Below are 13,984 nucleotides of genomic sequence, written 5' to 3' on the forward strand. Positions count from 1 at the left end.
TCGCCTCGGACTACCTCACCTCCGCCCAGGCTGCCATCGAAAGGCGGATGACTCCCGCGGCAAAAGAGAACAGTTAGGGCGTTCGACCCTTCCTCACTGGCCCAAAGGACAATAATAAAAACAATCGCACCGTCTATCTATGGCCGGCGTCCGGCGTCCGGCGTCCGCAGATCATCCCCCAGGCAGAGAAATATTTCAGCCTGGAACTCCAACTCCATTGAGTCCCTGAACGCAGTGGACCCGCCTCTGGAATCCAGAAGGGCTGAGACGCCAAGGTTTGGCGCAGATGTTGAACAAGCTTGAGGCTGGGCATCTGCGCCGCACAACAAAATAGGGCGCTGGCTACCTAAGCGGGAACGACATCCCTCAATCAGCTACTATGCCAGCAGCGATACTTCGACAAGATACAGGGATATGAGAGCATAAATCTCTAAACGCCGTAACCCGGACGAATGGTAAGGGATGTCTTGCGGTTATGGCTTTTGATCGAGGTTGACCCTGGGTATCTGCCGTGCCATCTTTCTCCATTTGTGGTTAGCGAGCCACCCCTGCTCTGGGCTGACGCTATTCCAAGAGGCGTTGTCCAGTCCTCTTGGCATATTGGCATAAGGCTGACCTCTGACCTTGGAGAAATCTCAGCCAATGAGTTAATTTCCACCTCGTCGAGTCCACTCCAAGGTCTTGGATGTGCAACCACGGACTGAAAGAATCGTACACCGAGTATGCGGGCGTTAGGTAACCGAATTACTATCACAGGCTCACAGCCAAGACAGTTCCCTGTTGCACTTGCGACTCGAAAGTTTGGTTGGCCTGACGAACCCACCTGACGGTTTATGGAGCGGAATCAGGGTCTTCCGGGTGCCACAAATCAGGGTGAGTTGTGTGGATCGTGGATATGCCTCGACATGATCTAGTCGCTTCGACGGTCTAACCGGCTCAACGAAACACGGAAACAGAGAGGATAGCCCGACAGTCCGCCAATCTCGTCCTGTAATTTCACGCCACTCGAAGGAAGGCCATGTGGAAGACCCTAAGGATAAGGGCCTAGTGTTAGCAGTTGGCACTTAGCACTTAGCACCGGTTTGCACAGGGCCGAAAACAAGAACTCAAGACCTTGGGACTTAGCTAAAAGAAGAGACGTGAGTGGCAGGCCAAGCTGGAAAATGATACGGATACGAGCTGGTGCTGGAGACTCCGCTGACAAACTCTTACGCATCTGGCCAGCGAGGCCAAGGCCCAAGATAGACTAGAGAAAAGACACGGACCTGCCAGTTCCAGATCCCTGGGCTGGAGATCTCATTCACGGACTCACGCTGCACGCAGGGACACCTGTCGACTCAAAAATGAAGGCGTCTGAGGTTGGACAGCGAGGGGATCTAGAAGCCGTGGAGCCGGAATTCGATCCTCCGCTGACAAAGCCAGAGTCACACGGTAAAACTGCGGTACCAAGTCCGATGATGCTTTTCGAGTCAGCTTCTGCGATCGTCAGGGTCTGCCGCGGCCAAATTCAGAAAACCAAGATGAAAATCAAATGATGGACGTTTGCCGAGGTGGAAACCGAAATGCAGATTTCAGTACGGAGTATTTTACTCCAACGGACTCGGAGGGCATCACTGCCGACCGTCTGGTCGGCCCTCTGTCCTTCTGTCAACCACACGACACGGGAGCCAACGAACCGCCGAACCTTTTCTATCCGAGCCCACAATCTATCAATCTTTTCAAATTTCTTCACGCTTCTATGCTCTCTAAAAGATCCAATCAATTCTTCGCCCAACTTAGCACCACTCCAACGTAAGTTTCTGCTCACTGTGGACCTCACAGACCAATGAGCGCCCTCCAAAATCTCCTACCCGACTCGCATCCCGGCAATGTGCCCTAACTGCTTACAACCTGGATGATCACTGATCAGCAAGAATATCATTTTTTACTCCATATCTACATTCTACAGACATATCGCCTCATGTCTATACCCATGGATTCACCTACAGCAGCTCGGAATTACAAAGAAACAACCCCGACATTCGAACTTTGGCCATGCAGCCTCGTCACTTCGAGCTACGTAAGCCGAGTCGTCACGCAGTGGGGTTTTCAATTCTTGATGAAGACTAGGTGAGGTCCGCGGGCAGCCTCGGCGCTCGACTCGGCGAGTCCCAGGTCTGGAAGGGCTCAAAATCAATAATCACAAATCACTAAAGCCGAGGGACTGGGATAAAGTGGGGTGTGGGTGTTTGTGGGTGTCCCCATCTGCTCCTCGGGTTTTGAGGGTCTTTTTGTGGCTACAGTCTACACGTAAGCCACACCCTCTTCTCTATCTCTGGCCAGATACGGCTGGAGCTTGCGTTGCGAACGTGCGACCGTCGAGTCGTCGACCGACTACGAGACTACTCTCACGGCGGAGACTAGCACCGGTCTAGTCAGACACGGTCTCCTCCGGAAGCCCTGAAAATGAGGAGATAGAGCGCCGAACTAGCGGAATCCAAGGACCCCGAGCCAACCAGATTGAATCATCCTTGAGCCCTGCTCCGGTATCCTGTCTTCCTGCATCGAATCTGAGGGCTAGCTCGCTCATTACTTACGTAGGCGCATACGAATGCCCTGGTTTGGGTGGGGTTAGCTTGTTTGTATAGCACGACTGCAAGGGCTGAATGGCTTAGGGTTTGCCGCCGATAGCCAGTCTACGTCTCTACTGTGTACCAGAGCATCTCAACTCAGGTACCTTGACGAGCGCCGGGCGCCATGCGCTGTAATCCTGTCGCATCGTCGGCAGTGGCTGCGAGTTTCCACGGAGGATGGAACGGATCTCTCAATTTCGCCGTCCTGCGTATCCCCTGTTCGAGATGCCGCAACCAAGGGCGTACATATTGAAGCCATTGAGAAATCTGCAACAGGGGCCTTGCTTGCTACACGATTGCGTGTATCTCGGACGCTTTGTGGTCGTTTGTAGTGCGTCCATCCGGCAAAGCGTCAACCGGTAAAGATGCTGATGCTGACCCTCATGACACAGCAGTATGGACATCTCCGGTAGGTTTGCTTATCTAGTAGGCTTGTATACGAAGTAGTCTTCAACCAGTTGTGTGTTCATGGCCAGTGACTGTCTAACCAGTCTCGTAACCTCCTCGAGTACTTCATTTTCACCTATATCAATCTTAAATCAAGCGCGATCATTGTTCAATATGTACAGGAAAGATTAGGTACATGAACCTGCAGAGGTCATGCAGCCCATTCCAAAACGCAGATGCCTATTCTCAGTGGACGTCTCTATGTATTGTCACACACTGAAGCTGTGGTCCACCTCCAGCTTTGACATCACCGAGAACCAAGGCCAACACAACCTTGCCTGGCCATCTTCCTCGTTCTTGCAACACCTTCCTCCCTTATCCTAACCATCAACCTCAACCATCACTTCAATTCCCTCTTGATCTCCCCCTCCCGCTCCATCTCCTCAAGCGTCTTATCAACAGTCCTCATCCCCTCCATCGCCGCCGGCGCACCACAATAAACCAGACTGTGCATCACCGCCTCTCGAATCTCCAGCTCCGAAAGCCCATTCCTCACAGCCCCGCGCACATGAACCCCCAGCTCGAGCTGCCTGTTCAGTGCAATCAGAATCCCGATATTCATTAGGCTCCGCTGTCTCCGATCCAGTCCGGGACGGTTCCAAATCGAGCCCCAGGCGAACTCGGTTATAGTCTCTTGCATGGGCAGCGTGAATGCATTGGTATTTGCGAGGGAGCGGCTCACGTGCGTGGACCCCAGGACGGCTTTTCGGGTTGACAGGCCGGTTTCGTACATGGAGGAGGATGAGGAGGATGAGGATTGCTCTTGAGCTGAGGGTTGGCTTTGATCGGACATGGTTTGCGAGGGGGTGTTCATTTCAGCCGAGGTGATGTGTCTTTTCTGTTGAAGTTGGGATAGACGACTGCTAATGAATTTGGTTGATTGATACTCAAGCTAGGTTCGATATCAAGTACAAGCCACCGATGCTGTCATACTCACAGCGGGCCGAGTCGGATCCATGGCGGAGGGTTTCCGCGGTTAAGCCAATTCTATACTTCGAAGCCGATACCGTATAGAGCGCTTGGACACTAGACATCATGCACGACCTTTTACCCTCAACTACCGAGCTACCATGGAGAGGCAGTAAGCCCTAAAGCTTGAGCTATACGCTCGAAACAAGCACTCCAGTTCACGACTCTGCAGAACATACCCGAGACATTCCCCAGCCACGCTGCCCCTCTCCACAAGCTCAACCTGCGAGCGAGATCACGGACCCTTAAGTCGAAACGCAAGGTAGACATTCCGGCGCGGTGATCCGCTGCCAGAGCCACTGGAATTCTTGGGGCCTCGGAATAACCCCTTGTTTCAACTGATCTTGACTACGAGTTCAGATGAAACAAGCGAACCGATCAGCCCTGGCGGGCAATTTCCGTTCTTGGGAAATGGCCGGTTCTTCGGCTTTGGACCCTTTATATGAGACAATTGGGAACATACGGGTCAAGCCTCGGCTGAGTTTGACATTTATGCACGCCTGCAGATCAGATCGCGTTGCGCGGGCGGCGAACAACATCTACAAAGGTGCTGGGAGTATGGTAGTAGGGAATGGCATGCCAGCGCCATCCCTAGGAATAAAGATAGATACGCCTTCATTCCAACGCCACCCGCGTACCCTTGACGTTAGTATACGAAGAGAAGATAGTTGATAGTTATAGCTAGGAATTATATCTCTCGGTTTACTCAGTACAGCTTCATCTCAACAGCACTGATTTACTTGCCTAGAACTATCACGACACGAACAACCAACCTACCACAATGGCACCACCACAATCATGGGCCTCCCTGGTCCTAGGCTTCATCATCCTCATCTCCTCCTTGACAGTCGCCCTGCCCATTCCATCTTTAGCAAAAGACACCAATTGCGACACCCTGAACCCTGAAACGGCAAGGGAGATCCTAGCCCGATCTCCAGTCCCTGACCCTGTGCGTTCAGCCCACACTTAATCCTACCCTGCCACTTCCAGTTTTCCGACGCTCGTTTGATCTGCATCAACTTCCAGCATATGCTAACCTCTTCCTATTTCCGGAAACAGAGAATGATCCCCAGCCAAACGGACCTCATGGCAACGATCTTCGCGGAGCTCAGCATGCAGGAGCTGGGGAAGCTCAACAAGCTGCACCCAGTGGGGGGAAATAATGCCCCGACGACGGCAATCGACGACAGTCGTAGTACGACGCATACGGTCACGGGGCAGAATAATACAGTGCATGATGGGAAAGAGCAGGCACAGGATGAGCAGGGGAAAGGGAAGGGGAAGGGGAAGGACACAACCGGGGAGGATGCAGATGCAGCGAATGACCCTGAAGGGTTTGCGGACGCGCTATTTGAGGCGCTGAAGAAGAAGTTCCGAGAAGCGATCAATGGGAGTGATGAGGTTCCATTGCTGTAGTGGAAGCAGGTAATGCAGGTGATGGTCCCTTGAGTGGGTTGGTGTATTTGCTTGCTTGCTTGCTACTGTTGATTGGTTTGTCCCGATAGAATAAGCTTAGCGTTACGAGTGACGATATTGTAGGATATGGGACTAATGGACGTGGTTCGATTCATTGATTGCGAATTATGCATGTATATTTGAGCAGATTGATAGCTGTTAGTTCGTGACGCCGCAAAACATCATAGCCTGCATCAAAGGTGCTGAAGGCTCCGGTTTGTGGGACGGTAAGGTTTAGCCTTCACCCATCATCCTCATCAAGCCATCCTGCGGAGGAAACTAGCCCCTGCTGACGACGAATGGTCTGGGTCGAGATAAAACTAGCTTCGTAGTGCTGGGGATCAAGGATATGAACCAACTCGTGACAGGGTGAAGCCTTGCCGCTGGTGACCATGGTCAACTTGCGAGAATAAAACATAGGATTCAACGCTTGTAGAACACACGTCCCGTAAGGCGCAGTAAGACCCTCGAGGATCTGCGGTTCCCTGAAGCAGTTCATGCTATAGGGCGAAACCACAACCATCATGAAGCCAATTGGGTGTCTATAGGTGGCTGCCCGCAGACCCTGAGTCTGTCCGACCTGGTGACACAGGGTACGGCAGTTACGCAAGGAGACCCTCGCACGCTCAGCAGATTTGATCTGATCAGAGTGTTGGGCGGATCTAAGCGCGTCCTCGGGACAAGTTGCCCCAGTAAAGCCCGAGGAGGCCAAGGTTGCAGTCTCAGCGCCGGCATTTACAAACAGGGAATGGCAGTGTGACCGTCATATTCGAGTTGAACCTGTAAGAGCTGTCGCTACGGTTAGCCTCGTTCATAATGACTTCTAAAAGAGTGCCACATCAAGGTAAGGTGTTCAATCAGGTCAAGTGTAGTAGGTCAACACACAATCTCACAAGAGTGAACTAGGAGATTGTCGGCATTGCAGAATTCTTGAAAGGATCATCATTGAAGCTGGGTAGATTTAGACAGGGATAAGCAAAATCCACTTACTCAGTCAATAAACGTTGTTGCGGTCATTTGTGCGATATTTCAAACTCTGCTAAGGAGTTGAAGGAGAGAAGCTTGGAGCTGAGAAAATAAAAGTGTGGACAATAGCCTCATCACGTGCCGGCCTGTATACTCGACTCAGAAGCCAGAGACGCCAGCATCACGTCAATCAGACCCTGGATTCTCCCAAAATCTGCTCACTGCCCTATTGCCCCCGCTCTCGACCCATTAATCCGCTCATTCCCCTGTCCACAATTCTCGCCGTTTCCAATGGCCGATTCACCTGGCTCCCCCCTCTCCTCCGTTGCCTCAGACGACATGTCGGACCGCGACGAGTCGAAGCAGGGTGTCTCAACCCCATCATCCAACATGCCTCCGTCAAAGCGACGCCGTACCGGCATGGCCTCCTGGGACCGTAACACGCCCGTGTCGACAACCTTCCAGGATGAGCTGCCTCCGCCGGCGTCCCCGTCGTCTTCCATATCGTCCGATACGTCCGGCGAAATTCCCAACTCGCCCACCACGCTGTCGCTCATAGGGGCAAACCAGGACGAGGACTACAGCGGGCTCTGCAGCGACCAGGTCACCGTGTGCAGGTGGGATGGATGCGATTTTAAAGACTTCGGGAACATGGACGATCTGGTCCAACACATCCACAATGAGCATGTCGGTAGCCGACAGAAGAAATACTCCTGCGAATGGTCCGACTGTACTCGGAAGGGCCAAACGCATGCAAGCGGTTATGCGCTACGTGCGCACATGAGGAGTCATACGAGAGAGAAGCCATTCTACTGCGCCCTGCCTGGTAGGTTTTCTTTTCCTTACTTGCTTGCCCCTGCCTCCGCCAGTTGTTCCGCGCGAAAATAGTCAACACAATGCTCACAACCTGGCCAGAATGTGATCGCAGTTTCACGCGCTCTGACGCGCTCGCAAAGCACATGCGGACGGTCCACGAGACCGAAGCCCTGCGCCCGTCTGACCCCGTCCCCAAGCGTCACGATAACTTCTCATCCGGCGGAACGCCGGTCGGCACTCCAGGCACCAAGCTGCAACGAATCAAACTGAAACTATCGCACCCACCGCGCGACGACTCAGAGCAATACAGCGAGAGCATCAACGACGAGACAGCCGCCAACGAGGAGCTCGACGAGTTCGAGGTCCCCGAGTTCGGCCCCGATAGTGGCTTTGACGACCACGAGCTCGAGTTGAACCCGCACCAGCTATACAGACTTCTCCGACGACAAATCCACTGGGCAGAGCAGGAGGGCACAGATCTGAAAAGCGACTGGGAAAAGATCCAACCGAAAAGGAAACAGGCGTGGGAGGAGAAGGAAGCTATATTCGATGATGTGATGACTGCGGAGGTCCGGCTTCTCACCATCTTGAGGGATTCTGACAGCCATGCGGCGCAGGGGCATGTTGTTCCAGTAAACGGTATGCCCGCGAACGTACAACAACCTATAGCGACCGCCGGCTATGGTCCGTGATAGCCCGTACCTCGTGTTTCTCTTGTTTCGTTTCTACCCTCTCCTTCTTCTCCCTTAATCAGGGATTGTACAAGCTAGCGACTTTTACTCATGTTCTCTTCCCTCTTCTCATCTATATCAAAATATGGGCTAAATGGCGGCTTATCTCTGAGGCGTTTTTAAACCAATGTTCACTATCCTGGCGCTAGATCCTTATTATCCCACATTCATGTCCACAGATCTTACGTGCCCTAATACAAAACTTGCAGAGCACTACGAAACGTAAGAGCTTACACACATTCTCAAGTCCTTAACACGTCCCATCTTGTATTATTATCAGAAAAGTTGCAATCCTGTCAGGTCAGGTAGGTAGCCAGCCACCCCACGTTCACTTCATCCATGGATGGTATAACATAAGCAGGCTAAAATGACACGACGGAGACACTGGGAAAATAGAGAAAGGGAGTCTAGCAACATTTCAACATATCACCCAGAATGGATAGTAGTAGGATACATGAATGCCCGCAAACAGTCTCAGACCCCAACGCCAACGCCAGCGCAGATGGGAAGGGGTTCGTTCGAATCTAGATAGTAGTAGTAGAGGGGTATGTGGTATGTAGCGCTGGATGATAATGAGGATGAAGATGTGGAAGAAATACAGCTGAACCTGAACCCGAGCCTGGTTCGTTCCAAACAAATGGTAATAAGAAGACAAAGAGCCAAAAGAGACAAAGAGAAAACAAGAGATATCTCATGCAACATCGTATCAAGGCCACTGCAAGGAAATGATGTTCAGAGTTCGCTGTGGTGGACCACACCAGACGCCGTCGCCATGCTTTCCCAAGTATGCATAATGAGAACAATAAGAAAAAGGTGTTTAAACAAATTCGGAAACAAGCGCTTTTTGCTGCAACTGAAGAGCCTTTAGTCTCCGTTTGCGGGGGCCTGGGCTACAGCCGATTTCTTGTGGATATCTATCAGTTTGTGATACATCTCCATGAGTTTGGCTCCTCCGGCGTCTTTGTTGGGCCAGTAATTGACGGAGACATAGTGCCTGTTCATGATGTCAGAGAGCGTCTAGAAATTGGATACAACGGTCAACATACCATAATCGAGTTTCGAGAGAGGAGAGAGAACCAGAGTTCTCTCCCCGCAGGTTGCTGTTGATAAAGCCACCAATCTTATTGAGCAGGCGCCGGAGCTCAGAGGCGCGCTCTGTCTTGTTCGGAAAGTTGTCTTTGGTGACATCCGAGACTTTCTTGAGCTCATCACGGATGGGCTTGAAGAAGCGGCGTGACATGTCCTCCTTGCTTGCTGAGTGGCCATTCTCGCTGTTTTTGCGACGGCGGACGTCTTCACTCGACGCATCGGACGGTCTGTGGCGGCGCTCATTTTCGTGGATAGACCGAGCACGGGAATCGCGATTTGGGGTATTGTGCCGTTCCATGCTGTCTCGGCCGCCGTGGGTGTGAGACCGGTGCCGAGTTCGATCTTGCTCGCGGTGACCCTTGCGTTGAAGTGACGGGGCTGGAGATGCCGACACACTTGCGCTTGCGTGGGGTCGAGAAGCGCTCTTTCGCGCGTTGCGATGATGATTCTCCACCGCCCGCTTCGCTGCAGCACTAGAGCCATTACTGGCCTTATCTCTGAGGATGGACAGAAGGTAATCAGCTCGCCGAACAAGATGGACAGCGCCAGGAGACTTCGTAGATTTGTCTTCTCCATTCAGACGCTCGGTCTTACGCTCAACTCGGTGCTCCTCCAGGAAAAATTTGTCTCCCAGGGCTAGGTCAGTGTCGTCCCGGATCTGCGCCCAAGCACCATACCCATGGCGCGATATACCGACGCAGAGCATTCCGTCTTCCCGGGCTCCCCATGGACATGAGTAATCAGGCGCTTTTGTTGCTTCTGGAACACGGAAGCTCCTGAAGTCAGGAACTGCGAGTAGTGCTTCTTTGAGCACACGCATCTCTGTAGGACGCTCAACGATGGTATACGCATTAAGACGTTTGACACCGTGGAGGTCAAACAATACCGCTTTCCTCTCCTTTTTAGTGAGAACCTTGCCAGCATTCTCGAGAGCCTCCATTCGCTGCACGTCCTCTTTAACCAGCGCCGCCGCTTTGTCAGTTATCTCACGCAGTGCAGCTTTGACAGTGTCCCTATCACGTTCCGTCAGGCGAGCTTCGCGGATAACTTCCTCTTCTCGTTCGTCAATATCACCATAGCGCAGAAAGGACCGTAAGAGGTGGCGGTACTCCTTCTCCACGAGTGGGCGCTTCGGATCGGCTTTCACATTCGGTTCCGAGTCGTCGCCATCATCATCGTTCATGCTGACCTGTACCCGTGCTTGTCGCTTGGCTTTTCTTTCGGCGCGGGTATCTCTTTCTTCACCTGCAGCATTCCGCTTACGCGGTCGATTCTGTTCAATAACATCTGCCAGGTATCTCTCATCGGCTTTCTTCTTCTCCTCCGCCTTGATCTCTTCGAGTTGCTCTTTGGGTATGATATCATCCCAAGTGAGGTCGTCAACCTTAATGTCAACATAGTCAAATGCTTTCAGAAACTCTTCGCCACCGTCGGCTTGAATGCCCTCGGCTTGCTCCGTCTGGTGTAACTCAGCGTTCGCAAGGACTGAATCAATGTCAAGCTGCTCCAGCTTCGCCTGGTTGCCGGTTTGCTCGAACATTCTCTGCCCACGACGCTTGAGTATTCGAGAAATGTCATCAGTGGAATTAGGCTCGCCAAGAGTGATTCCCCCTCGTGCCATTTTGTTCTGGATCTCGGTTGCTTCCTTGTCGGTGACACCTCTCTGAATGGTGATGAACTCGAGCAGAAGCTTGTTACGTGCTCGCTCAATGACCTCTTCTTCCACTGTATCCTTGGAGACCAAACGATACACACTGACAGGCTTTGTTTGGCCGATACGGTGCGCTCTTGCCATTGCCTGAAGGTCAGCTTGCGGGTTCCAATCGGAGTCAAACAGGACAACGGTATCAGCAGTCATAAGGTTGATTCCGAGACCACCGGCTCGTGTGGATAGGATGAATGCAAAATCGCTGCTGTCCGGGGCATTGAAATGCTCAATAGCAAGGCGACGCGACGCTGAAGGAATTGTGCCGTCAAGCCGTTGGTAAGTGTAACCACGGAATTCCATGTAGTCTCCCAGAATGTCAAGCATCTTCACCATTTGGCTAAAGATCAAAACACGGTGCCCATCTCGCTTTAGTTTTGCTAGAAGTTGATCCAGGAGCATCATCTTTCCACTGCTAGTGATCATGGCTCGCAACACATCTTCGCGACGAGTGCTTCCTTCAAGAATCTTGGCTTCCGCATTCGGGAACATGAACGGATGGTTACTTGCTTTTTTCAGTTCCATCATGATGTTGAGGAGCGATTGTTTTTGGCCCTTGGTGCCTTCGTTCAAGGCAGCATAATTCTTTGTGAGGATGTTCTTGTAGTATTCCAACTGGACATCAGAAAGCTCGACGCGAATGATTTTCTCTGTCTTGGGAGGAAGATCAGACTCAACTTTGGACTTCGTCCGGCGCAGCATAAAAGGCGAGATGGCCTTGGTCAACTGGGCCAATTTCTCCGAGGCTGCCTCAGAGTTCAAGTCCATGTCTGCATCGACATTGATCAGGCCAGGATTCAAAAAATCCAAAAGAGCCGAAAGCTCGGCTAGGTTATTCTGAATCGGGGTACCGGTAATGAGGAGGCGGGCGGGGGAGTTGAATTCTCGAAGTTTGATATATAGTTGAGAATCCCGGTTTTTCAGCCGATGAGCCTCATCTACCGCCATGAATTGCCAGTTGAACTGGCTGAGGAAGGTCGAGTCCACCAAAACATACTCGTAGGTCGTCAGGAGCACGTTGAACTTTGGCCGCCGGGGGTTGCCGTCCACCATAAGTTCATGTTCTTTGAGGACGTTGCGAGAGGCTTCGTTCCCGTTATAAACGATGTAGTTGAGGTCGGGAGACCAATTGTCAAACGTTTCTGCCCAGGACGGCATTGTAGACAGGGGAACGACCACCACGAAGGGACCCTGCTGATGTCTGACATGACGCAGCCAACTGATAAAAGCGACAGTTTGTACCGTTTTACCCAACCCCATTTCATCTGCCAGGACGACGTTGCGATTCTTTACCCAGTTGAACGCCATAAAGTTGACCCCTTTCACCTGGAACTCCTTGAGCTGGCCATTGTGTAAGAAGCTTGGTGTCCCCTTGATTGGTTCGAACGGTTTGCGAGAGCTGGGTTGTGACTCCTTCTTATCTGACACGGGCGGTCGCGAAGATCGATCTAGGAAACGGTCTATCTCGCGTTGAGCGATGTTACTAACCAACTCTTCACTTTCCCATGTACAAGAATCGTAGAACAGGCGCTTCCATTTCACCAGGTATTCGGTGCCATCCTCCCCGTCGCGCATTCCAATCACCCGCTCCACGATCTTGTGATCCTCGATAGCATCAACATCCCTTTCGCGATCGAGGTTCCATTTCTCGCGATCCTCTGGAGGTACACCTTCGTCGTAGTTCAAGCGAAGGTCTTCGGCGAGAACCTTCCGGACGTAATTATCAAGCCGGCGAGTACTCCGGCAGTTGGCCAAGCTTTCTGTCGTCTCCCATGTCGCGTGATAGTGAGACTTTTCTTGCCATTTTATATAGAACTCGAACTGGTGACGATCAACATCAGGGTCACTCGGATCGACGCCCTCCTTGGGGCGATGGTTGAGCACAACGTCTATAGCTGGTCGGTCATCATCCACGGTGTTTACCCAATAGTTCGGTGTTAAATCGTCTACATCATCCTCAAACATTGAGTCATCGTCATCTTCATTATAGTTCGAAACTTTAGCAGCATTTCGCGTTGAGAAGCGAACCTCGGCATGGGAAGGAACGTTGTTCGCGGAGGCTTGGAGTAGTCGCCGACGTTTCGCCTTGCTTGCACGAGCACGACTACCACCATACTCATCGCTATCCGACTCGTCAGAGTATGTTGATTGCGTTGCGGACCGTGAAGGGACTTTCGACGACAGCTGTGAGGCGGCAGGGCGTCGACGCTTAGAACGAGGTGCCACGTCATCGGAGTCGGAGTCTGAAGAGGAATCGGCGATCCGACGCGTCGTGCGAGCTCGCCCACTACGACGAAGACCGTATAGATCAGGATTCTGTCGAATGAGGTCCGCATCATCGACAGACGGCGATTTGCGCTTCGTGCCCCGTGAGGGTTCAGGGGAGGAAGAATTTTCAGCATCGGACGGGCTACTAGCTTTTACGCTGTTTTCCATCCCATACTCGTCATCTTCTCCCTCTGCGTCAGGAGAATCGGCATTGTACGAATCGTCCGCGGGATCGGCGGAGGAGGGGGACTCGGAGACAGCGTCATCTTCGGGGGATTGAGGGACAGGACCCTCGTGGTCGTCTGCTTCTAGCTCATTGTGGAATCCAGCTGCATCGGTAACTGGCGACACCGAATACCCGTTGGCGAAGGCACTTCTGACCCCGGGTTCGGAGGTAGATGGGATCACCATGCTAGTTGCTATGGATCGAGAAAGACATCAGCATTGTGACTCGAGGCAGGCTCGGAGAGGGTTTAAAGGCATAGGGGATTGTAGAGCAGCGTTATGCGACCCAGATCATCATTATTTGAAGCTATAAACCCAGGGAAATAGGACAGGAGATAAAGGTATGATGCATTGACATGATTTTGATGATGGGTTAGATGAGACGCGACGGAACGGGCAGAGTAAAAACCCTGCAATTGCAGGAGGCAAGTCAAGAGTAAAACCAGATTCAGCAAGAGAAATGGATGCTAATTTCGACTTGAACGAATCTAGAAGACCCTGAGTCCAAGAAACGTGAAGATATCCTTGATTCTCAGGTGGGTCGAGGCAGTAGAGATGTACTCAGGCGGCGGCACCAGGACACGTCGAAGACCACAACAAGAGAAATTAATTACTTACAATCCATAGCTTGGTGACCCCGGATCACCGCAAAACAAGGAAAAGAATTGTGAAAAAAATAGAAAAGAAAGGTGGGGGAAGGG

General features: G+C 52.0%; 4 protein-coding genes across 4 annotated transcripts; 2 read left to right on the forward strand and 2 right to left on the reverse strand.

Annotated features, from left to right (window-relative positions):
• Positions 1 to 3,399: 3,399 nt before the first annotated feature.
• DSM5745_06378 (uncharacterized protein) lies at positions 3,400 to 3,852 on the reverse strand (the record flags this gene model as incomplete). The annotated part of the gene is made up of 1 exon (XM_026748394.1): positions 3,400 to 3,852. The coding sequence occupies one exon, from the start codon at positions 3,850 to 3,852 to the stop codon at positions 3,400 to 3,402; it is 453 nt and encodes a 150-aa protein (XP_026602698.1).
• Positions 3,853 to 4,809: 957 nt separating this feature from the next.
• On the forward strand, positions 4,810 to 5,444 carry DSM5745_06379 (uncharacterized protein; the record flags this gene model as incomplete). Its single annotated transcript, XM_026748395.1, has 2 exons — positions 4,810 to 4,977; positions 5,088 to 5,444. The coding sequence occupies 2 exons, from the start codon at positions 4,810 to 4,812 to the stop codon at positions 5,442 to 5,444; spliced, it is 525 nt and encodes a 174-aa protein (XP_026602699.1).
• A 1,296-nt stretch (positions 5,445 to 6,740) lies between these two features.
• Positions 6,741 to 7,957, forward strand: DSM5745_06380 (C2H2-type zinc finger protein; the record flags this gene model as incomplete). Its single annotated transcript, XM_026748396.1, has 2 exons — positions 6,741 to 7,275; positions 7,365 to 7,957. The coding sequence occupies 2 exons, from the start codon at positions 6,741 to 6,743 to the stop codon at positions 7,955 to 7,957; spliced, it is 1,128 nt and encodes a 375-aa protein (XP_026602700.1).
• A 903-nt stretch (positions 7,958 to 8,860) lies between these two features.
• Positions 8,861 to 13,469, reverse strand: DSM5745_06381 (chromatin-remodeling ATPase CHD1; the record flags this gene model as incomplete). Its single annotated transcript, XM_026748397.1, has 2 exons — positions 8,861 to 8,990; positions 9,043 to 13,469. The coding sequence occupies 2 exons, from the start codon at positions 13,467 to 13,469 to the stop codon at positions 8,861 to 8,863; spliced, it is 4,557 nt and encodes a 1,518-aa protein (XP_026602701.1).
• Positions 13,470 to 13,984: the final 515 nt, after the last annotated feature.

This window comes from Aspergillus mulundensis (assembly GCF_003369625.1).
Source record: "Aspergillus mulundensis strain DSM 5745 chromosome Unknown scaffold_6, whole genome shotgun sequence".
NCBI classification, from domain to species: domain Eukaryota; kingdom Fungi; phylum Ascomycota; class Eurotiomycetes; order Eurotiales; family Aspergillaceae; genus Aspergillus; species Aspergillus mulundensis.